The sequence below is a fragment of the Leptodactylus fuscus genome, chromosome 7 (assembly GCF_031893055.1).
Source record: "Leptodactylus fuscus isolate aLepFus1 chromosome 7, aLepFus1.hap2, whole genome shotgun sequence".
In the NCBI taxonomy this organism is placed as follows: Eukaryota; Metazoa; Chordata; class Amphibia; order Anura; family Leptodactylidae; genus Leptodactylus; species Leptodactylus fuscus.
This window is the reverse complement of record NC_134271.1, coordinates 111,092,851-111,118,146: the sequence shown is the minus strand read 5'-3', so window position 1 is coordinate 111,118,146 and position 25,296 is coordinate 111,092,851. Positions and strand designations below refer to the sequence as shown.

Sequence of the window (25,296 nt, the reverse complement as noted above, 5' to 3'; positions counted from 1 at the left end):
CTCTAAAGGCCCAGCCATGTCCCCGTCCCCCCTCCCCCCTCCATAGTTAAGTATACAAGGATATTTCTCTTACATGTGCGGAAGTCAAATGGTCCTGGTGTTTGGTGGGACATCAGCTCCTGAACCAACCATAATACAATTCCCTGACATCTCTATGCAATATCATTGATGAGGACCTGTCATCTTTCCTGACATATCTGTTTTAATAAAACTTTAATTCCCCATGAAATTACAATTCTGGAACATTTTTCCTTATAACTCTGTATTGTGCTGTTCCTCTGTGAAATGTATGAACAAATCTATGGCCAAGAGATACCCATTGGGGGTAAAGATACTCCTCTTTGACAAGGAAAATGGTAACACCCAGTTGTCAATTTATTCATGAATTTCAGAGGAATGGTGCACCATGTACTTCTAAGAAAAGATAATCCAGAATTATTTCATTGTGAATACAAGCATTTACTAGAACAGACATTTGCAGAGCGGTGACCGGTCCATATTTGTCATAAGGATCCCATGAACAATAAAAACCAGACATGTTGCACATCTTTCTTAAGAACAAAGTTCTAAAAGAGTCACACTTTTATTGAGTTTAAGACATGAAATACAAAGGAACAGTTAAAAAACAGCCCGTTCTTCCTCGTAAATATGAGAAAGAGGCAAATCACAGTGCAAAAAAACACAAACGTAACAATTGCTCCATTTGATTAAAAAAAGCATTTCAAAATTGTATTCTCCTCCCATATATTAAAGTATAAAAATGTACTGGAGCGTATGTATGTTGTACCCTAACTGGTAGCTGCTGTAGTGAACAATGGAGCAGTCTGGGGCAATGGGTTAAACTCGATGCTTTGTGCATAAGTGTGTCCTGCCAATGGATGATGAACTACAACCACCAGCATGCCCTATCAGCTCGGGAGATGCTGGGAGTCTCATTCTGCTGTGGTGCTTAGAGTGAATGACCAGCATGCATCTTGCTTATGACTTAAGCATTCTCTATATGACTTCACCATGCATTTCATTACCATGCTCCAAGAACTTTATATCGACATCAACAACCTCAGGACCTTTTCTCTTTATACAGGTTTATCTTACACTATATACAACAGTAATACATAGGTATTAGCAATGATCAAATGCAATAGATGGAATCCGTAAGAATTAAGAAACTGGTTTCCACCTATTGACTGCTAGTTACAGTTTAGATCTGGTCTTTCCGTGAGACAGATCACCGATGTAGGGATTTTAGACAACTTTCTATGTGCATAGAAGACCATTACAATGAGTTGCCCCACAAATGTATCTGAACTCACAGTCCAAATTCTTACGCATTAGGAAATTCACATTAACACAACCTTAACATATCACAAAGACGTGGTAGAAGATGGCACTGGTGGAAGTCCAGGACACAGATACCCAAATAAAATGGACTGTGGCAGACTGTAAAGCATCAGAATTTCTTTATAGCTAGTCAGGAGCTTTAAGGGGAAATCTCCAACATAAGGCTAAAAATACCTGACTAGAGCACCAGAGATGTAAAGTGAACCCGTGAGGTGATATATCCTGCCCTATGTGATATAATAGGAGGGGGCAAAACTGAGCTCTGTAATATATAGGTTTATATGAGCAATTCCTGACAGGACTCCTAGTAGAGACAGAGAGAGTCCTGTTTGCCCAAGGATAGCGGTCACTCACTGAGTGTGAGAGGAGTAAGCAGGACTCTGAGGGTGCATTCACACAGAGGAAAATGGTGAGGAATTTGATGTGGAATTTCAGCACTGGAAAAAAAAAGCCTCCCATTGACTTCATTGACTGCTAGCAGAAAAAGGAACCCATTGAAGTCAATGGGAGACTTTTTTCAGCGCTGAAATTCTACACCATTTTCCTCTGTGTGAATGGACCTTTACTGTCTCTACTAAGAGTCCTGTCAGGATTTATTCATGTAAACCTATATATCACAGAGCTTCACTTCTTTCCTGCTCTCACATAGGGCAGCAGAAAGCACAGGACAGGTTTACTTTAAGTGCATTACAGCCTGCTGTGACCTCTTTGATTGTGTAAGCAGTTAAGGGTTAACATTTAGGTCTCCTCTGAAATGTCTTTGTGAAATGTCATAGGATGTGTCATGGAGGTGTCCCTCCTTAAAGAGTACATATAAAACACTGGCGACACCACAGACATGAACAGCCTATAGGTGCGTCTAAAGATTAAAGGGGTGGCGGAGATACTATGTACAGAAATGGCTCAGTTTCCTGACAAAATCAGGGCAATCGTAAACTAGTTTTAAGTAAAAATCTTTGTAATAAAAAAGGTGGGAAATTGGTTAAGTGTAGGATACGTTTCACATAGCCTTTCCATGGGGTAGATTCAGAGCTGCTATAATACAGGTCTGGACGTCAGAACAGAAGAATAGCACATAAAACTTATAAAGGGGCTTCAGTTTTGGGAAATTTAAAGAGGATGTCTTGACACATCTGTTTTAGTAAACCCTTAGTAAAATAAAGGCTCTAGAGCATCCTTTCTTAGAGTTGTTCCTCTATTATTCCTCCTAGAAATTTCTGAATAAATTGACAAATGGGTGTTACTATTCACCTTTTCAAAGGTGGTGTCTCCACTTAGTCTGATATTGGCAGCACTGATAGGATACTGTGATTATATTTGGAAACCCCTAGATGTCAATTTATTAAGAAATTTCTAGGAAGAATAACAGAGGAACGTCACAACATAGTGATCTTAAAGAAGACCCGCAATTAATATCATGGAGAATACAATTATTGACTAAAACAGACAGGTCTAGAAAGAAAAAGGGTCTTTAGATGCATAGCACAGAACCTGCAAACAACTATGAGGACGAGAAGTCATTGAAATATTAAAGATGGCTATATGTTACTAAAAAACAAAGCAAACCCATTTCTAAAGACTGGCACAGTTATATATAATCTATCATCGCATTTCAAGAATTCAGGGGCCCACTTGGCATAAAGTATTGTGGTTTTACTCAACTTCAGAGAACCCAAGCAAATTCCCAATGCAAAAACAAAACCCTACTAAACACGTACTAGTTAGGACCAGCCTCAGTCTATCACCCTGCATGTGTTACTATAACACATTGACACCGCACCAATTCACATCTATAGCATAAACTTTAAAAAACTGCAAAACCTCGTCCCTGCTACGTCATAACCGCACATGCGTCTAAACTGTCCAGCTAAAATAACACCTAAAAATACCATCAACAACTTACTGTAGCCAACCAGAGGCGTTAAAACCTACATAGCTAATGCATGCTAAACCTCCGCACCGAGGAGCAAGGTTGGTAAGGTGAACTGTGCATTAGAAATAAATGGGTGTTGGGTTGGATTTGTCCCTATTCAGACGAAATAAAGACCTTAAAAAAAATAAAAAAAAGATCAACTTTATAGTCAATGTCCTCACAGATGCCAAAAATGAAAATGATAATTTTACATATAGGGAACTAAAATATACAGTGGACAGATGTGTTAAAGAGTTTTGTGCCGAGATTAGTGGCGTAGTGTATGGCAGCGACTGAGCATAGAAATGTGGAGTGACGCCTACTAGAGTCCTCAGTGGGACCAATAAAAATTATTAAAGATTTTGTCTCAGGGACTGGGATATGCTACACTGTCTGACCAGTCACCAGTAACCAACACCAAACACTTGAATGAAGTGGCAGGATCACTAGCAATGTGCCGCACCACTTCATCTCCTGTAGGCTCCACTCAGGCAAAGCAGACACAATAATATTCCCGGCATAGCCTACACTGTGTGATAGAGACTGGTAGGGTAGCACTGATCAGACCCCCTGCCAATCCTAGCCACCCAAGTGGCTACTAAACCCTACAGTATTTTGTCCAACCTGATTTATTATCTGCCGATAGAGCAAATGTCTCAAGGAAGATATCTTTATCAGCTATACAACCGCTGACCCATATTAAGCTAGGATCAAACACTGAACATTAGCAGCATCAATGCAAAGAGAGATGCAACCAACAATAGAAACTCAACATAAAGGATCTATAGGACTAGATTTGTAAACCAGATGCTCCCTAGATGTAAGATACAGTAATGTAATAAAATGCAAACATTGAAAGACAACCCGACAGCAGCAAATTTTGATAGCAACCATATTTAGAGCAAGAAGACTGAATACTTAAGATCCCATAGATTGGTCTAGATAAGGCTTCAAGTGGCAAATGTGCACTATGGGCTGCAATTGTATATATGCCAACGGCTGCACGATCTGATACATCTGCCTTCAAGATGGGTTATTTATTGCAATTGCAATGTCAGACACATAAGACTATAATCCCCATCATCTTCTGACTACTGGTTGTCCCCAACACTGTTCCAACAGGAGAGATATAACCCCTCGTGGCTAAGGCATAAAAACACACAATCCTGAAGGGTCCTTCACTCAAAGTCCATAGGGGGGAATTTAATAGGCGTATGATTTTCCACTACATAACCCCTTCTCCAACAGGGGAGATCCAGGATGTGATCTTACATTACTCTGCCACCTGCCCAGTGCAAAGGGACAGCTTGGCATGGGGTGTATTGCACTGCATTCAGATCCCAGCCCTTGGTAACTTTTACAGACCTGGTACAATACCTGATTAAATTACTCATTTTTACTGAGGGAGCAAAATGTATTAAAAGACAGAAATATTTAAAGCTAAAATCAATAATTTAAAATATATATATTTATAATGCACAAATATAATACTTATTCAAGGCTTCAATCTAGTGTACAGGCAACCTACTTACAGCCGAGGCCACAATGAAAATGTTCATTCAGGCCAGAAAATGGCGCCTCCACAACGTAGGTAACCTGTAGACTGTAAAAGGTTTACTTATTTCTTATTGTAAAGTTCTGTGCCCCTGCGAGTAACCAAAAGCAGAAACAGAACTCTTGGCCTGGGCCAAAACAAAACCAATTCAGAAGGGGTGAAGTGCTGCGGGTCAGCAGGAGGTGCAGTAACTCAGAACCATGTCCGTGGCGGATGTTGGTTTAGAGGATTTACATAACCATTTACAGTTACATTTTTATTTTAGTGTCTAAATATTTTTTGGCTTGCAGTATTTAAGAACAGCCCCCCTGTGCGAATGATTATGTATTCCGTATGTTCATCCTTCATGGGTTAGAGTTTTTTATCCATCCTCTTCTCCACTGCTTGAAGTAACAGTTCTGAGTATTGCTGCAGGAGGGCGAGGGTCTTGTCATCACCCAACTGCTGGGACCCAGGCGATACTGGAGCTTCAAGCTGTTCCTTGCATTCCTCTTGCTGCACAGACAGATCTTGATGCACTGGAGCCTCAGCATCTTCGTCTTTTAAAGAATCCAGCTCTCTCTTTACCATACCGAATGTATCTGAAAGGAGGCCTGCCATCTTGCCATGGTCCAAGTTTGCTGCTCGGCCGGCTGTTGTCACCTATCGAAGACAAACAGGACAATAGCTTGTAGTTTTCACCTGTTTTATACAAATTGCAGGTAACAAACATTATATTGTCTCAAATGGTATACCCAAGTTATTAAAATATATATATATACCCTGTTTCCCCGAAAATAAGACATGTTCTTATAATTAATTATCTAACGAAATATATGACCTTTCTTATTTTCGGGGGATGTTTTATGCAGCGGCTGGAGCGGGGAACAATCGGCAAACAAAGCGGGGAACAATTAGCGGAGTGCCAGCATGACTGCCGGTTGTATGTGATCCAGAAGGTGAAGGGGGGGGGTGTCTTACTTTCGGGGAAACAGGGTGTATATATATATATATATATATATATATATATATATATATATATATATATATATATAATGAATTATGTTAGGTTCACACTTGCATCGCTTAACCATGCTCGTAGTTGCACCAGAACAATGAATAGGTGGACCACAAAAAAACAGCGGTTACATACATACTCTGATGGATCCCGTTTAGTATAATGGACTCTGTTGGGTGTTCATTGTTTTAAAACTGATACCAGGGGAGGAAACAGTCCTCCGTGCAGGACTTCGCCTGAAAATTGGCAAAGGAAAGACATTGCCACAGAGTTACCAACAGAGACTCTAGTGCAGATGTGAACCTAGCCTTAGCAAGCACCAAAAACAGTCTCTGTTTACACTGGCTTCATGAATCCTGTTTGGTTTTTTTTTTTTATACAAGTTTCCAATTGAATTGAAATTAGTTTTAATAAGATTCTTTGTGATTCTGGCTATCAAAAAGTAAAGCAGACCTCACAGAAAAAAACTATAGTTCAGGAGAACTTTTGTGAACAGATTCTTTCCCTAGAATAGAAAAACATTTGGTAGCGACCTTACGAACATTGCAAAAAATTGGCTTGCACCATATACAAGGTTGTTTGCAAAGTTGTGTTGTTGACCAGCTTAATTTTATGAAGAATGTGTCTAAATGTCCTATATGAGATAGGCGTAAGGCTACAGTCACACAGCAGTCCAGTATACTCAGCTGCACACCCAAGGGTAATCTGTTCTCATGGATCATCATAGACATTAACAGTCCATGCAACGGTCGTGTGAATAGACCTACGTCTGTGGGGCCGTGTGCTTGCTGTTAAAACAATGGCCAGCACACAGACATAGAAAACTGTAATGTGAATAAGCCCTATAATATGGGACTTTACTTCCATCCTGAACTTCTGACTTGGGTTCAATAAACTGCCCCATTTCTGTAATTGTCCTGCTGCATTTCATTACATCAGCCCTAGACTCATAAGGAAGCTTAAAAGCTTCTTGGTTAAATACGTCACTCCTTAGACGTCCAGAGTCATCATTACATGATAGATGTACTTACGGATCGATAAAGGCTCAGTGCCCGGCGGAGGCTATCCTGTAGCTCGGAGGCTATCATCTCACACTGCTCAAAGCTGACTGCTTGTGCTGAAATAGAGACACATATTAATCAGACTACATTATCATGTGATAGAGAAAAATAATAGAGAATCTTGTCCTAACTGGCAATGAGTAACTATCCTTAAAGGGTTATTCCATCAGGATAAGCCCTGTCTATATGCCCTATTATGGCACAAGGCCATCACAGAGGGAGAGGGGTCAGAATGGAGGGTCGCTCTGTATAGTCATTTATGGGTAACAGCCAGCTTGCAATGCTGGAGAGGAAATACTTAGCTGGCTATGGCTTCTTGTGGTGAGAACAGCTCATGAGCAGGGGAGATAGACATTTTTCAACACTGGGCTACCACTGGGTATCATCTGCAAAAACCCACAGCATTTAACTGCAGTGTGCAGGGAAACATGGTGGAAAGTGTCCTTTACAGCACCACTACAAGAGACATCAAGATCTTTTTGCACATTACAGATCTGATCAGTATTTTGCTTTAGGATTTTGAAGGAAAAACCCAAAGCACATCTTAAAAAATAAAGAAAATACAAAGGAAAGATGTAAATTTCTTTCCTTTGCATCAGTATACTGGGTATCTTGTTGCTTTTATCAGGCGACTACCCTTATACACTGAAAATCTACATTTTCCAGAAACCCAGAGTCTTTTCAAGGTTTCTTAAATCTTGCCGTCCTCTCAGAACTTCATCTCTAGATCACGCATAGTGCTGTACACTGTGCATGCTCACCATGGGCAGGGAGGATGAGTAAACCATGCTATAGACATGAATGGCCAGGCTATAGACATGAATGGCCAGGCTATAGACATGAATGACCAGGCTATAGACATGAATGACCAGGCTATAGACATGAATGACCAGGCTATAGACATGAATGACCAGGCTATAGACATGAATGACCAGGCTATAGACATGAATGACCAGGCTATAGACATGAATGACCAGGCTATAGACATGAATGACCAGGCTATAGACATGAATGGCCAGGCTATAGACATGAATGACCAGGCTATAGACATGAATGACCAGGCTATGAACAGATAGTAGCTGCAACTCATCCTGTCATACAAAAATTACACGAGGACAAAATCGCTGGCGACGGAATCAAAGCGGATATATTACTTGCAAAAATTAGGGGACAATTTTCTCCTGAATGCCATTTGTATACCGGACTTTAAACTGATTAATTTTCACTTACAAATTAATAAGATGTTATTTAGATAGTGAGAATACCCTTTAAATCAATCTTAAACATGTACAAAGTTAATTTGTCATCCATTCGTTATAAACATATACAAGGAGATGAAAACCCACAACAGAAACATAAAACCGTAACAGACTTGGTTTAAGGAGAAGAAAATAAGAGAAGAAATGAAGTGCCTCACCATTTTGAGAGTGGCTTATGAAACGAGACAGGCGTGGATAACACGAAACAGGCCAGAGACTGGACGGAGAGAGATGAGATGGAGTTGTGAGGTCACCCACACAAACAGGAGACAGAAAGGGAGATACCAGCAAGGGTTGACCTCTGTGCCCACCTGAGTCTAGAGCAGATGCCGTATCAAGTGAGGGAGATCTAGCTCTAACAGTTTCAACAGGACAAAGTCCTGGATGATGGTCGGGCGTGTGGCCAATAGTAGAAGCTCTCCCTCTAGGAAGAGGCTTGAATCCTTCTGGACTTAAGTCTCCGGGTTCATTTATGATCAGCTTTGTTTCTTCAGGACTCTCCTTTTTAGGACTGGTATTCTCTGTCTGATTTTTCTCACATCCCTCGAAAGCTTGATTGTCATTTTTGCACATTAGGTCTGTAAATGAGGATCTAGGTTTCCAGCTACAGCCAGGAGATCTTGGCGACCTTGGAGACTCCATCTCAATTGAGCTCCGACTTCTATTGAACAAAAGGAAAGGCCGATCTGGTAATGGTTTTGCAATGTCAAGAGTCAAATGTGCCCGATTCTTTGACTGAAAGGTTTTTGGCGACAAACAATTTGTAGTGGTTTGCAGAAGAGGTTTTACAATTACATTGTCCTTCAATGGTAGATGGTTCTTCTCTGTTTCCACAGGAATAGTCACTACTTCTGGTTCACAAACATTTTTCCCCTCAGGACCAACAGATGTGTCTTGTGTCTCACCAATGTTCAGATTGTCTCCAACAGATACACTCCGTGAGATCTTGGCCATGGAGCTAGTGGTTGGGTTCATATAGGATCTACCCTTAGGCTGTTTCACATCCTTGGGCTGGAATGGTGAAGACTGACATTCGGTTTTCATTAGTGTTACTGGCAGAGTACGCCGGTGTATGGCCTTCTGCTCTTTTTCTGCAGCAGTCTGGGTCTGTGGACGCATTTTGACTGCAACAGATTCCATGGAAAGTAAAATCAGTGATGGCTTTTTCTTGTACATGTAATTTTTATTATTGCGACTCCCATGTTGAGGTTTTTAACATTATCCCTGATAACATCATTACCATAGAGCAGGTTCCAAATCATTTTAGAGGACGTATAGATCATGTTAACTTAAAGAGTCTATCGCATTCCTCAAGCACACAACTATCACTAGGTTACTGAGAGCATTATGGTGGTAAATACACCTTTTCTATGGATGTCATTTTGTATATTTGGAGAAAACCAACTTCGAAGTCTTATACAAACTAGGTAGTTTGGTGCACTGGAAGCAAGCCTTTAGATCCCTGGAGCACTGCCCTTACCACTCAGACTCCTACCATCCCCTACCTGTACAACCCCATGAAGTAATGATATTCCCACTACTATACCATCACCTATCCTACTTTAACAGTAGCAAGAGTAGTGCTCCCAGGGCTGAAGGAACACCCTCAGTGCACCAGCTGCCTCATTTGCAAAGTTGTTTTTTCTCCAAGTCTTTTGTGTCATACATAACAAATGTATGTTTATCCCTTAATGTGCTTTATGATGTGGTGGTAGCAGTTGGATTTCCTAGGGCTCCCTTTAAAGAGAGTCTGCCAGTAGGAAAATCTGTACCCAACTAATAACAGAACCTTCTACACTTTCCAAAGGTGCTTTTCATATTCTGCATTGTAGATGTATTTTCATGAAAAGGGTAACAAAGTGGGAGACATCACTCAACCAATGAGGGGGCTTGGAGGCAGTTAGGGGTGGTTATCTGAAGCTTAGAGAGAAGCCCCAGCAGGAGAGGACACACCCCCTAAAGCCCTTTTTAGCTAATTTGCATAAGAATAAAATGCTGATTTTCATGAAAATGGAGCTGCTATGAAGAATGAAAAAAGACATTTGGAAAGTGTAGAAGCCGCCCTACAAGGTACTATCATTACTCATACCATTTTTTTTTTTTCTGATAGACTCGCTTTAAAGGATACAATTCATCTACAGTTATTGTAGTAAAAATCTGATATTACTGAAATAACAGTAAATTATGTAAAATGAGGTTTGAACACTTTTTTTCCCCCCTTAATACAAAGGCCTAAAATAACCCATATATACTCACTAGAAATGAGCAAGTGGTATTCGATCGAGTAGGTATTCGAACGTATACTATGGTATTCGAAATACTTGTACTCGGTCGAATACTACTCCTATTCGCAGTAAAGATTAGATTCAGAACCATCGTTGATTGGCCGAATGCTATACAGTGTACAGCATTCGGCCAATCAACGCTGGTTGTGCCGGAGGCTCGTCTGTGACGAGGCGGAGTCTAAGATCGGACCACAGCAGTCTTCATTGTGGTCCAATATAGCATTCGGCCTATCAACGCTGGTCAATGCATTCCTATGAGAAAAAGTCAGCTCCCGCATAAGCACAAGCTGCCAGCTCTCCCGACTAGCAAAGACGAGCCTGCTGCAGAACCAGCGTTGATTGGCCGAATGCTATACAGTGTATAGTATTCAGCCAATCAATGCTGGTTCTGCAGGATGAGTAAGGGCCGGTTCACATTAGCGCGTTGCTCGTTTCAGGGGAAACCACTATTCGACTACAAGAGAGTCACCAAGTCTACGAGTAGCAGGAGGAGAGTGTTTAGGAGGAGCGCTGTGCAGTTGTTATAGTCTATGGGGTCCGTGCGCTTTAACTGCACAGCGCTCCTCCTCAACACGCCTCAACTGCACAGCGCTCCTCCTAAACACTCTCCTCCTGCTACTCGTAGACTTGGCGACTCTCTTTTAGTCGAATAGTGGTTTCCCCTGAAACGAGCATTTTTTTCCCATAGACTATAATGGGATTCGATATTTGATCAAGTAGTCGAATATTGAGGCTCTACTCGAAATGAATATCGAATTTAGAATATTTCACTACTCGCTCATCTCTAATACTCAACTGTCTATTTGGTCAAGGATCCAATGGAGAGTTCATTAGAGTCCCTGGTGTTTGATAACATTCTTCCTGTGTACGAACAAAGGTTAGGAAGACCAAACAGACTCTCCACCAGATACCTAGCTGAACGCACAGGTGAGTATATACAGACTGTTATTTTGGGTCTGTAAGTACTGTTTGTAGTGTAACACCTCTTTAATGATTAGATATTAAATTTAAAAAAAATACATGGAGAACCTATGTGGATTCAAGTTAAGATGCACTGTATATATCCTTTATAGCTCTCTAACTGTATAGACCTAGGATGACCATTGACTGCCAATGTACAAAGATAGCGTGTGGTATACACTATATACTAAATCCTCTGTATAGGAAAGCACAGTAAGCTACAATGTTCTATATAGTGAAAAAAGGGTAAGCTGCTATGCTGTACCAAATAACAAAACAAGAGCTTTCTGGCACATGCTCGGTGCATGATGGTCTGTGGCTATGTCTGGAGTGTGCAATCTAGGAGCTTTCCTAGTGCATATGCTCAACACAAAAGTTAAAAGAGGACCTTTCACCACCACCATAAATCCCAACTCTTTGCATCCTTTCATAGATGCTGCTGCACAGATTCTGGCACAGTTGGAATATTTCTCTAACGCACACCATTCCTTAGCAATTGGTGCTGTTAGTATTCACATCCAAAATGCTTCTTATACTCTCTATTGTCAGGTGGGCAGTCCTTGACTGGAGCCGATAGTGCATACTGGCTGCTGAAACTAACAGCATTGATAGTTCAGGAACTGTGGATGCTAGAGAAAATATTCCAACTGTGCTGGAAACATTGTAGCAGCGTCTATTGAAGGACTGAAAGAGATGAAGGTAGAGGTGGTGAAAGGTCCTCTTTAAAAAGAACCTTGCTCTACTGTTCTGCATGTCATCATGATGGTATCAGGGACAACAGCATTGACCATGGTCTTCCGTACAGGTGATTTGTAACATATTTGTTGTTAGTTTAGAAAGATCTTATGAAATATAAAGGCCACAGCAGTCAGAATATCAATCCCATCTAACCTTGTTCTTACCTTCATGAACAATATCATGAACGGATTGAGTTTTCCGTATGTTTGAAATAACAGAGTTAAAAAGTGGACCAATCTTGCCCGTCTTCACCTCTGCTGGCTGCTTCCTTTTCCTCTGGTATGCTGGTTTGAGTGGACTGGCATGGTCTTGTACCCGAGCACTGGTGCCATTCACTGTAGGATACTCAAATGGATTATGATTATATTCTGGACTGACTTCTTGATCAGACAGATGGCAAGTGCTGGACCCAGGATGTTCTCTATTTTCAGGGGAGAAAAAAAACATGTAAAGAGATGTTTGAAGAGATGGAACAGGAGTGTCTTCTAAGAACTCACACATATAGATATTACAGAGTGTCTATCTGCTCTTATTTCAGGCCAGTGTGAAATGATAGTTATAACTCAATGGTAAGAAGTATAAATGCACCAAATAATTAACTAGTAATGTATGTCCATCACAGTTACAGCCTGTAGATCAAAGCCATGTTGAGCAGTCAAGACGGCCCAATAAAGTTTCCTATTAATTGATAGTCAATGATAGGTTGGGGGTCTTTGTGTCAGGATACTGTCATTGCAGTGGGAACTAAAGACCAGGAGTGAGACCCGTGGAAGCGGCAGGGGACTGATGAGGAGTATGCCTCATTCAATACCTTTAAACCATTCTGACCAATATTAACTTATTTATTTTTAAGTCTGTTACGTTTTTCTTCTAGGTCTCCAAGTACAGCTTATCAAAAGACTTATCAGTAGTGTTTTTCAGTATGGACATCCACAGGAGATTTCAGAACCATATTAAAGTCCCATCACATGCCCTTTAGCCTGAGGCTACGTAATGTGTACAAGGTGTGTTTTTATCTCTGCTGCAGACTCTACAGACTCCTGACTCAGAAAAAAAAGATGCTGCAAAAACTGCAACAAAAAAGCTGCTGTTTTTGCCACATTTGGCCTTAGCTTTATGCTGCAAGAGCAGATATCCACATTATTAATATCTGTAAAAGGGTTTTTAAAAAAACTGGGCAGCCATTTGTATTCACTTCTTACTTACTGACCTGAGTGCGGGTACCTGCGCCATTGCCAGAAACCTTGATGAAATGCTGGCGCATTCACTCCTCTCAGAGGTCAGGACTGGTCCATCTATAAGTAGTAAGGCATAGTATTACAACGTATTAACCCATTACCTCTATATGAACAGACAGGAGTTTGTACAAAGTGAGGAGACTAAATACTGTACTATGGCTGGCTTAACACTCAAGGTCTGTAGAGGTGGCTCTTCAGTTCACCTGGACTACCTTACGCTAGGTTCACACCTGCGTTCGGGTTTCCGTTCCGTTTTTTTCCAAGTGGAATAGGGGACGGAATCCCCAAACGGGATGCAAGCGCAGATGTGAATCTAGCCTTACTTACATACATTTGAAAGCTAGGGCAGATACATCGCAACATAACGACAAGATCAGACTACACAGGGTATGTTTGTTGTCTCTTACCACAGCAACACATAAGTCTGCAGAGTTGTAGATAGAAAACAATAATAGATTTCTATTTCTCTATTGGAGGGAAAGTTGCTCTATCAGGGTGTATAAATACACTCTAATGTGAAAAAATTTCAACTGGGTAGACACTTTGGTCAATGTTGTGTGTGGTATTACAGCTCAGGTGAATGAGGCCGAACTCTAATACCAGGCACAGTCTCTTAACAAAAGTGGCACAGAATAGCAGATCCTTCTTTCAAATTCTTTAAAATAAATGTATCCTTGCTCCAGTTCACAAAACATACACATATACGGAATTATAATCTGGTGAGAATCAGGATAGAAGGGTAATTGTGGAGTGCAGGGTGCAGACATAAGGAGATTTGGTGGGAAGAATAGGGAGGTGATATAGAAGGGAAGAGTAAGCTACAGGCAAGCAAAGATTAATAATGGAATAATTCAAAGGAAAACAAATAAAACCAAAATATATTCCTAGATCACTGCAGAGCTGCTGCTGGAATTCTCCATCTCTTTAGGGTGTGGGGTTAGTATTATAAAGGGTGGTCCAAGTCAAAAGTTAAAACAGAAAATTTTTAACCTGGGCCATTGTTTGCCGATAGATTTCCAAAGTGCTGTTTAAGGAACATTTCCTGATCAGGTGTCTGGGGGATATCACCATCTAGGACCAGGCAAGGGGTGTCCAGCTCCTCAACCTCTGCTTGCTCTTCTAGATCGGACGAGTTCCCATCTACACTTAGGGGCTCCGTACTTTCAGAATCTTCTTGGGCACAAGAGGCAAAATAAAAGAGCACCATAAGTGAAAAACATTCCAGTGGTGGATGGGAATAGGAGATTCTGAAATGGAGGACTCCAGTGTTTGCATGCAATAATTGTGATTGAACAAAAAGCACAAAGGTACAACTTCACACAAGGCAAGGCTCCATTTAGCTTGTACTAAGGATATACTGTATACAACATTTCTATTTATCTCCGTGCTGAATTTTTGAAGGTTTTTTTTTTTACCCAAGTAAGCAAGGTTAATAGGTGTAATATTATAAAAGTTTACATTACATGGCATACATCATTTACACATTTCTCATTTCATATATGGTTTTAGCATCACTCTAGACAATTGATAATTTGTTACTGATAAAAGTAAAAAAACAGGGCTGCGGAACAAGAGTTGTGGAGTCGGAGGGAAGAAAGCTACGGATTCTGGCTTCAAAATAAAATTATTAATTATTTCAATTATACTGTACAAATTATTAATATCTTGTGATTTGCTGTATAGTTTGTTACATATTTACTTTCTAAGGAATTCAATCACTGAGTTTAGAGGATCTTTACCACCTCTGACCGTCCATGGTCAGAGTCAGAGTGGGAGTCTAGGTCAGGCTGTGGAAAAACAGAGGAGTCAAAGGTGGTCCGACTCCACAGCCCTAATACATATATATATATATATATATATATATATATATATATATATATATATATGTATATATATATATTCACCAGTACTGGGAGACAATGTTAGTAAATTTGATAAGGATTTTGGAATGGTATACCAAAATCATAAAATCCTGAATGTGTATCTAGACATGCTCAGGACAGACTTTTAGCCTGTGGATTAAAAAGCAAAAACAAAAAAATTTCCAATCCCTCACAGCAAGAAGATATCTTGGAAAGGTAATGTCTATTTGGACAATCCTTTTTTCAATTGTTATATACCCAACAATAAGATGAATGTTGTAAGTCGGTAATACATAGAGCCTTCTTACCTTCATTGGGATGTTCTGGACTAGACAGTCGGCTGCTGTAATCCACCGAGCAGGCACTATCAGGACTATGTTTCTCTTGCAGGTAGTCTCCATGAGGTAAGCCTTTCACCTCAAACTCACTGGTAAATGGAATAATGTATAAGTTGACTTTGCCCATATTACAGTGATAAATTAAAAGGGAGTCTGTCAGCAGGAAGAATGACATTAACCTATTCACAGTACCTTGTAGGGCTTCTGACATGGATTCCAGGTCTGTGTTATATTTGGGCTACTGATTGATCGCTGAGAATTTCGGCTTTTTATAAATTGTGCCAACGATTTGAAAAGGGCTTTAGGGGCGTTTACTCTGCAGTGTGGTCTTCTGTAGGCGTTGTAGAGTAAACACTGCTAAAGCCCTTTTCAAGTGTTTTGGTAAGTCAAACAATAAAGGCCGGGTTCACATGGAATCCACATTCACATGTTATTTGGGCCGGATTTTGACATGAAATCCACGTCTGGCTCAAAAAAAAAAACAAAAAAACAACATCTCCCATTGACATCAATGCACCGGCATCCAGTCGCAGCTAGCCGGTTTTTAGACCGGAATTTGAGGCGGCCTCTGCTTCAAATTCCGGTCCAAATAACTCACGTATGAACTTACTCCAAGCGTTCAGTGTATGAACATTGACCACTTCCTGCACCCAACATCACGGGCAGGTGCATAACACTCAGTATTGCACTTGCTGAACCTGAGGAGAGTGACAAGCAAGGAAGTAGAGCTTCCATTCAACCTGTGGGGAGAGGCTAGAGCTAGTCCGCAGTTTGGACCACTGCTCGGGTGCAGAGAATTTTCAAGTTTTAGAATTATTCAAATAAATTATTTTTCCTGCCAACAGGCTCCCTTTAATATACATTGCTCATATTGGCCAACGTAGCCGAACTCTGGACTACAACAGCATGAATAATGTACATGACATTATCTCTACAGGTCAGGATCTGCAGGTGATATAATGGGTGAGAATCTCTTTATTTTATAACATTTCCTACCTGTAGCTTTTTTTTTTTTTTTTTTTTAATATAAACTAAGAGATGCCCTTTAACTAAAAAAAACAACAATAGCATATGAACTTATCCGGCATTAGTGGCGCGCACACTAACATATTTTATGAATTTTACCCTTGGTTTATTCTTAATGGGTTAACCCCTTAATGACCAGACCTGAAATAACCAAACACTTTTTTTTTGTGATTTTGTACATGTGGTGGTTTAAAGGGATCCTGTCATTCAAAGACATTTGTTTTCTCATTAACAGAGAAAGGCCATTCTTCTCCTACCTTTCGTTGTCTTCTCCACATCGCCGTTCGCTTGAAATCCCGGTTTTTGTCAATATGCAAATGAGTTCTCTCGCAGCACTGGGGGCGTCCCTAATGCAGAGAGAGAACTCTCCAGCGCCGCCTCCATCTTCTTCAGCAATGTCCTCTTCATTCTCTTCTTCCGGCGCATGCCCGCCGGCCACTAGTAAATGGCTGCTTACACAGTATTATAATTGGCCATTTTCTCTTGGCTGGCGGGCATGCGCAGTCTGCTTTGCCCTAGGCCTAGAATTCTGAAACCTGCGCCAGAAGAAGAGAATAAAGAGGACGTTGCTGAAGAAGATGGAGGCGGCGCTGCAGAGAGTTCTCTTGCAGCATTAGGGACGCCCCCAGTGATGTTTGAGTGCTGGGGCCCGCCACCAGTGCTGCAAGATAACTCATTTGCATACCGACATAAAACAGGATTCCTACAGAACGGCGGCACGGAGAAGACAATGAAAGGTAAAAGAAGAATAGCCTTTCTTTAGGCTATTCCGACATGTTAATGAGCAAAAAATGTCTTTGAATGATAGGATCTCTTTAAATTTGTTGGCCTAAAGAGGACCACCTCAGGTTAAAAAGGTTTTCCTGGCAGTAACTGAACAGGCATTCCCAATAATTTTGTCATGAGATGAGAGTAGGAGATGGACAGCAGTGAGGACCTGGGCAGTGTCAGAACAGAAGCAGCGGCGAATGGAGTAAAGATTTTTACCTTTTTAAACCATATTAAACTCACTGTTACTTGGGCATATTTACTAATATTGTCCAAGTTTCAGACACTATAAATTTAGACTAGACGTTTTTGGGCAAAAAAAAAAAAAAAAGAGCATCCCAAACCTCCCCTCTTTTCACAAAAGACACACCCTTTTTCCGAAGTCATAAAAGTGTTTTTTGGGGGCAAACTATGCAAGAATTCTGGCACATTTTGCTCCCTTTTATCCCCAATATCAGGCAGCCTATGCACCACTCCGTTCATTACAATGAGAGTGCCGGAGATAACCAATGTGCAGCACATGTAAAGGGTATGCCGAATGCCTTTTAGGCTTGGTGCTTTATTTTTTGTTAAACTAAGAACTGTTCTTAAGTGCAGCAATGCCTAGCACATTGTACTAAGCATGCCAGATGTAAGCTACAGACTAAGTATCAGCTACAGCCAGTGATCGGCTGACAAACCGGCTCGTGAGCTATTCACATTGATTAAAATAACAGCTTGTGGGCAGCATGGCTTCTTTTGTACTTGGGATGTGTCGCCAATAACAATATTAGTGTATAAGAGGAGGTGAGGATAACTGCATAATCAAAATTATAATTAAAAAAAAAAAAACAGCACTCATAGGCTTGTTATATTTCATTGGTCGCTGCATGTTACTGGAAGAACTCTGAAAAAGGTCCCTAATGTTGGTCACAGGTGAGATTTCAATCTGCATCTCAGGGATTGGCTGATAATCTGTCTCTTGTTGGAGTACACATCAAACATGTTTTTATATTTATTCACCTAATCCTTCACCTTCTTTATGATACGCTGTACCAGAGTTGCCTGCTGCAGACATTTTAGAAAGATATTGGCTAAACTTTCGTTCATCCAGCAACTATCTCACTCGACTTGCCCATACACCTGCATGCTCAGCCCAGCTAAGAGATGCATGAGTACTAAACTGGGAAAGAGGACAGCGCAGCTGACAGACTCCTCTGACAGTGTCCTATTTCCTTGAAAACAAAAAGACTGGGCAGGTGAAATCCAGTCTTCGTCTTTCCCAATATATGTCATTACCGGACAGTTGGGAGGGCCCCACAGAAATTAGGGGGTTAACTGAACCAAAAATCAGTGGATTTGGTCGATACACATCTAACAGACAGCTTAAGTCACCTGAGCTCAGTTTAATCTCTCATCTCTACCTGCATGCGTCTAGTGCTTGCTCCTCTCCAATCTCTGGATAGATAACACACTCTTTGCCTTCCGGTGTATCCAATTCCTGTTTAAAAACACCGTCCTCACATGACATGAGCCGAATAACCCTTGGACGAGAATGGTTACCTATGGGAATAAATGGATCCTGGAAAAAGAAATGAATTCTAATTTAAAGTTGTAGCATGTCTCTCTTAGGTACAGTATATAAAACTATGAAGCAAAAGAAATGCAGTTATGATGTCGGAATATAAGTTTGCACTCTCTACAACGCTAAGGTGTTACTGATTCATCCAACTCTGAGCTTTAGCTTTCTGTGAAAGAAGCTCATTCATAAAGGATTGCTATGGATAACACTGAACTTGAAGAAAATGAAAATCGAAGCAATGGAAAGTATGATGACCGTAGAAACCAAGAGACTGTGGTTAAGGCTGGACTAGTATCAAGTCGACATATGCCTTTGGCCAAGGCAGCGCAGAACTGCAGATCTGTCACATTTACTTTTTCACAAGTGTCCCAGAGGAGGCCCCCCCTCCCATCATGAGTGGTGCCCATGGCTTTCTGCACTGAACACTCCCCAGTCCAATCCTTTGAGTCTAGTGTTCAATCAGGAGACCTCCAGAGAAGTCAGCCCAACCAGAGGCAAGGGGCAGAGAACCATCCAGTACAAAAAGCTCTCAAAACTTCACAAGGAGCTGCCTCCAGGGCATTAAAACATGGATTTATTGGTTGTGCAACCTGCATGATGATCGCCCAGGTAGATTTGACCACTTTATAGACTGCAAATAGTAATGTGTCCATGCAACTTTAACACAGTTGTGTAGTGATATCACATTTAGGTATTTTATACGAAATTGACATTAAAAGGGAGTCCATCGTTGGCCTCACCGACCACACATTCAGCGTCTCCTACTCACACACCACCTCCTCACCACGCCCAGTCTCTGTAGGTGTCCCCCAAGGCTCCGTCCTAGGACCCCTCCTGTTCTCCATCTACACCCTTGGCCTGGGCCAACTCATAGAATCTCATGGCTTTCAGTACCACTGCTATGCCGATGACACCCAAATCTACATCTCTGGACCAAACATTACCTCCCTGCTGGCCAGAGTTCCAGATTTTTTAGCGGCCGTAGCCTCCTTCCTCTCCTCCCGCTTTCTCAAACTCAACATGGAGAAAACAGAGTTTATCATCTTCAGCCCAACCTGTATGGCCCCTCCACCTGACCCATCTATCAAAGTTAATGGAACCCCACTTACCCCTGTCCCACAGGCCCGATGCCTTGGGGTAACCCTGGACTCTGACCTATCCTTCAAGCCACATATTCAAGCCCTCAACACCTCCTGCCGCCTCCAACTCAAGAACATCCACCGAATTCGCCCCTTCCTCACCCAGGAAACTACCAAGATGCTCGTCCAGGCCCTCATAATCTCCCGCCTAGACTACTGCAACACCCTTCTCCATGGACTCCCAGCTAACACCCTCGCCCCCCACCAGTCCACCTTAAACTGCGCTGCTCGCTTAATCCACCTCACCCCCCGATCTTAATCGGCTGCTCCCCTCTGCCAGTCCCTCCACTGGCTACCTATAGCCCAGCGAATTGAGTTCAAGCTACTAACGCTAACATACAAAGTGATCCACAACCTGTCCCCTCCATATATCTCTGAACTAATCTCCCACTACCTGCCCACACGTAACCTCAGATCCTCCAATGACCTCCTACTCCGCTCTGCTCTCATCCGCTCCTCACACAACCGTCTCCAAGACTTCTCTTGTGCATCCCCCATACTCTGGAACTCCTTACCAAGACACATAAGACTGACCCCCACAATCACAGGCTTCAAGAAGGCCCTGAAGACTCACCTATTCAGGAAGGCCTACAACCTCCAATAACACTATCACCGCACTGCCATCTGTACAGTCTCCCCCTCTCCTTCTGTCTCTATCCCCTTCCCTCATAGATTGTAAGCCCTCACAGGCAGGGTCCTCTACCCCACTGTGCCAGTCGGTCATTGTTAGCATTATATCTACCTGTATATTCTGTGTATTGTATGTAACCCCCAAATTGTAAGTAACCCCCAAATGTAAAGCACCATGGAATTAATGGTGCTATATAAATAAATAAATAAATAATAATAGTGATTTTTAACTAAGCATATATTTGCATAGCCTGTATAAAGGAAAATGCAAATATATGCTTAGTTAAAAATCACTATAGCCAATGATAGATTCCCTTTAAAGGAATTCATTGGGGCATTCGATCATGAAATGTCACAATGACCAACATATGAAGGTTGTGAATGGGAAAACCAGAGTTCCAGGCTTCTATACTTTTCCAAAAAATTTAAATGTCACAGGGTGCTGCAGCTGCTTCATAAATACGGTATTTTTTTAACCTCATGCAAAACTGAAAATCATTTAAAGTGGTCGTCCATGCAAAAAAGGACAACCCTTTTAACTTTTAACTCAGCCAGGGGCATTGAAAAAAAAAAAAAGCATACTCACCTGTCCCTAATGCTAAGGTGTCCTTCCACATGTCCCGGTTCTTCTGCTCCACCAGCTTCTCCCTGGTCTCTTCCACAGTTCTGCTAAAGCCGCTGATTGGCCTCAGTGGTCACGTGACTGCTAAGGCCATTCAGCAAAGGACCTGCAGTGTCACTACCTGTGACATCATGGGTCCTCTTCCTGAGGCCTGCTGAGGCTGCTGATTGGCCTCAGCAGTCACGTGATTGCCAAGGCCAGTCAGTGGGACTCTGGAAGAGACCCCAGAGAAACTGCTGGAGCAGAAGCATCGAAACGTGCGGGAGGACATCAAAGCATCAGGAAAAAGAGAGCTTGCATTATTTTTTTTCAATGCCCGTGGCTGATTTAAAATTTAAAAGGGTTGTCCATTTTTGCCTGGACAACCCCTTTATAAAGAATTGAAATGTAAATGTTAAATTTTTTTTGTTGCACATTTGTCATAAATATGTAGTTAAACTAATACTGGAATAAAAGGGTGATATGCTAGTTACTGCTTATCTCTTACCAGGTCAGGCTGCACATTTGATTCCATAAACTTCACATCTTGATCTTCCTGCTGGCCAAGGAGGTCATCACATGGAGAGAAGGATTCTAGCTGGCGGAGGTCAAGCATGGACTTAACAGTGAGCTCAATGTTTCCAGTGGGCTGAGACCAACGAACACGCTGCCGGGGTGTCTTACCACCAAGAGAGTCCGAGCGCTGGGAAAGGGAAGTTTCTTTATTCTTGAAATAGGAAAGAAAATAGAGAAGACGTTTGAAAACCTTTATGTGATATAGCACATTTCTACTCAAAGCAGCTGCCCCAATGATTTCTCTTTAGAATAAAAGCAGAGATATACATTCAATGTGTATGGCCAGTTAAAGTTTTGTGAGATTAACGGGCAATTTGATGTCCTGTACTTCAGCTATCTCTCATTGAAGTGAATAGTAGAGCTGACCAGCACCAGCCCTACCCACAATCCACCTGGCTTTGCTCGGGTTGAATATGGAGCAAGACAAAGGTCCTGCTGAGTTGACTTTGTGGGATAACCACTTTAACTTTATGGCAATGACAATATGTTAATCTATTTTCTGTGGTCAGCATAAAGAGGACTATATAGCAGTCCCACCGTTCTCCCTGATACCCTTATGTCAAGCAGCAACCAAAAACCTCTAGAAGTAGCAAATCATCCTTGAGTGCAAAGTATCGGACATATTGAAAAACTCTTCTGTCTGCCCTCAGTACCCCTCACCACCTAACCAAATCGGTGAGCTCTATCAACCTTCATCTATTCTGTAGGGTCAGCTTTACTTTTAACAGGTATTCCACCATACTGATAAGGAAAAGAGAAGAAGTGATTAAAGAGAACCCTCTCAAAAGCTATAGAAATGCCCACATACTAATGAATTAAAAGCTAGTGTCATAGCAAAGTTTTATGCTGGACGACTGATCTCGCTGTAATAAAACAGGGTTCGCAAAAAAAAAAAAAAATTATATATATACCTATACCATCTCATGACTTACCCTTTTCATCTCCCAGAAGGATGCACTTCTCCCAAAGGAATTGGAAAGATCATTATTCTTATCAGACCCTAAAAACAACATAATCAATAACTGTAGATAACAATAGAAACAGTCATCCAATTTAAAGTATTTACAAGTAGAATAAAATGGCACATCCTAATATAGATTCAATTACTATTCATTTAATTAATTATATTAAAATTAAAAATTAAAAATACTGTTTGTTCGGAACAAACAATAAGGATGAGCAATGGCTGAATAAAGATGCAAGATTTCAGATCCAGGTAAATGGAAAAAAAATGTAAAAGGGTATAAGATTAGAAAAAAATAAAATGAGAGTGCACCTTTCTTGTCCTTGGTCTGAGCTTAGCATTACAACTGAGATCCATTTACTTTAATTGGAAGGAGAACGAACGCTAGACACAAAAGAAGGTGTTTCTAGGAAGAAAGCAGTCATACAACCCCTCTTCATGAGACAACTCTTGTCAAAATACTCAGTTATGTCCCACAGACATTTTTGAGGGGATCCTTCTGTTTGCCAAGAATGTTGGGAGTTGAACCTCAGTGATCAAGTGATCGATCGCCTTGGTGGGTTTCATATAAAAGTATTTATCTACTATGGTGCAGGGCTCACAGTTCTCATGACTGAGATCAACATCGGAAAAGGTTACTAGAATTGTGGGTGCCACCAGCTGTCAGTCAGTAACGAAACACTACCATATAACCAGCCACCAAGGGAATTTCCTGATGGTTGGCTGTGGTTTTCCTCTGTAAAGTCAGCTGTGTGCCCGGGGTGCCAAGCATGGGACCATCAGATACCAGGTGCAACATACTGAAATAGATAGTCTGTGATGTGACAAACCTTTTAATGATCAATAAGACATTATGAGATATCTCTAGGACATGTCAGAGGTTTGTTAAAATGACAATATGCTTTCTCTAACAGCACTTCCATACCAGTCATATCTTCATCACTGCCTTCATCAACTCCATCTTTGTCACTATCAGAAGAAAGTGCAGGGGCCGGGCACATCACAGCAATAGTTTCCCGTCTACAACAAATATAAAGATTTGAACCATATTCCCAGTTCGGAGCAGACATAGTGATACAGCCTAAAGATACAGAACACCTGTATTTATAAGGCAACTATAAGCAAAGTGAAAAGTCACAAAACTGTACATTGTAGAGGACGCACTGCATTTTTTCCGGAAGAGTAAAAATACTCCTTTTATAACTATAGAGGAGTATATTTTAGCTACAGAGGAGTACAAAGTTTGCAGTAATGGAAATACATGATATGCCATTATGGACCATTATCTCTTGTTCTGAATATAGGGGTTAAGCGTCTGAGCGCTGGGAGACTGATGTTGGGTCCCTCAATGATCAGGAGGTTCTCACAACCAAATCATGAAAAAAACAGAAGGAGCTTACCTGGTATTTGTTGTCTTGTGTGGTGCACATTTTTCTCCAACTTTCACTCGTTGCTTCATTTCAGCAAGTCTTTGGCGCATGTTTATAGTCATCTCTGAACTGAGACGCCAGATGAAAATACAGCTGGAGACAGAGACAGGTTAAAGATTTACTGGCCAATATTCGACCATCCCATTTTTATCTTTTGCTAATTTAAGTACTTTATCTTGGATACATGAAGCACATCTATGATAACACACAGTATTGTATTTTATCCATAGACATGTCCAAAGAGAATACTTGAGTACTGTCCTCAAACTCTGGGCTAGATCTAACACAGACTATCAATTTTACTAGATGTGCTCCTTTAAGATTTAATACACAACATAGGAAAATGTTATGTTCCCACCTGTCTCCGGACACAGATATTAGATGCTTGCAATCATTGGTAAACTTCATTCCTGTCACGATCTCTGAAAGGAGAAATTTACACTCAGTATTGTTGGTACTTCTGTCACGTGCAATGTGGAACAATGACTTGACAGATGAAAGCTACCTGAATGTCCAAACATGGTGGCTACACACTCCCCAGTGTAGAAATCAAAGATGCACAAGTTTTTGTCAGAGCAGCTTGTTGCAATATAGAGGCCAGATGGATCAGTTTGTACCTTTAAAATAGAAAAAAATAAAAATAAAAGTAAGAACAGTTAGCAAGAGCACATAGCACAACGTGAATGACTACACTAATAAAGAATCATGGAACAGAGAATCTTGTTTATGTCAGATAATCTGCATTTGAGAAGATCTTGCATGTCAATGCAAAACACACACACACATATATATATATATATATATATATATATATATATATATATATATATATATATATATATATATATACACATACATACATACATACACACACACACACACACACTAGCTGGTACCCGCGACTTCGTCTGCGGTGATTGTAGAAGTGGGTATATACAGGCGCGGGTAAGGTTTTCGTACTGTGTACTTCGTTACGATGCTGGGGATGCCAAATTTATATGGTTTTATTTACATTTTGACCCCTTAAAAAAATCCAAAACTGTGTTAAAACATTT

The 25,296-nt window shown here is 41.0% G+C and overlaps 1 protein-coding gene across 6 annotated transcripts in view; it reads right to left on the bottom strand.

Annotated features, from left to right (window-relative positions):
- Positions 1-1,891: 1,891 nt before the first annotated feature.
- Positions 1,892-25,296, bottom strand: part of MAPKBP1 (mitogen-activated protein kinase binding protein 1) — a 113,170-nt gene continuing 89,765 nt past the window's right edge. For 2 of the 6 annotated variants that reach the window (XM_075282809.1, XM_075282810.1), the window contains exons 18-31: positions 24,747-24,858; positions 24,600-24,663; positions 24,212-24,334; positions 23,737-23,831; positions 22,780-22,847; positions 21,780-21,998; positions 18,744-18,901; positions 15,517-15,635; positions 14,337-14,519; positions 13,319-13,403; positions 12,273-12,529; positions 8,284-9,249; positions 6,837-6,922; positions 1,892-5,450 (exon numbers count right to left, since the gene is read on the bottom strand). In XM_075282809.1, the coding sequence (XP_075138910.1) occupies positions 5,160-5,450; positions 6,837-6,922; positions 8,284-9,249; positions 12,273-12,529; positions 13,319-13,403; positions 14,337-14,519; positions 15,517-15,635; positions 18,744-18,901; positions 21,780-21,998; positions 22,780-22,847; positions 23,737-23,831; positions 24,212-24,334; positions 24,600-24,663; positions 24,747-24,858 (2,826 nt within the window). In that variant the 3' untranslated portion in view covers positions 1,892-5,159. The remainder of the gene's footprint in view (positions 5,451-6,836; positions 6,923-8,283; positions 9,250-12,272; positions 12,530-13,318; positions 13,404-14,336; positions 14,520-15,516; positions 15,636-18,743; positions 18,902-21,779; positions 21,999-22,779; positions 22,848-23,736; positions 23,832-24,211; positions 24,335-24,599; positions 24,664-24,746; positions 24,859-25,296) is intronic. The other 4 variants (XM_075282812.1, XM_075282811.1, XM_075282813.1 and 1 more) reach the window with 4 other exon arrangements.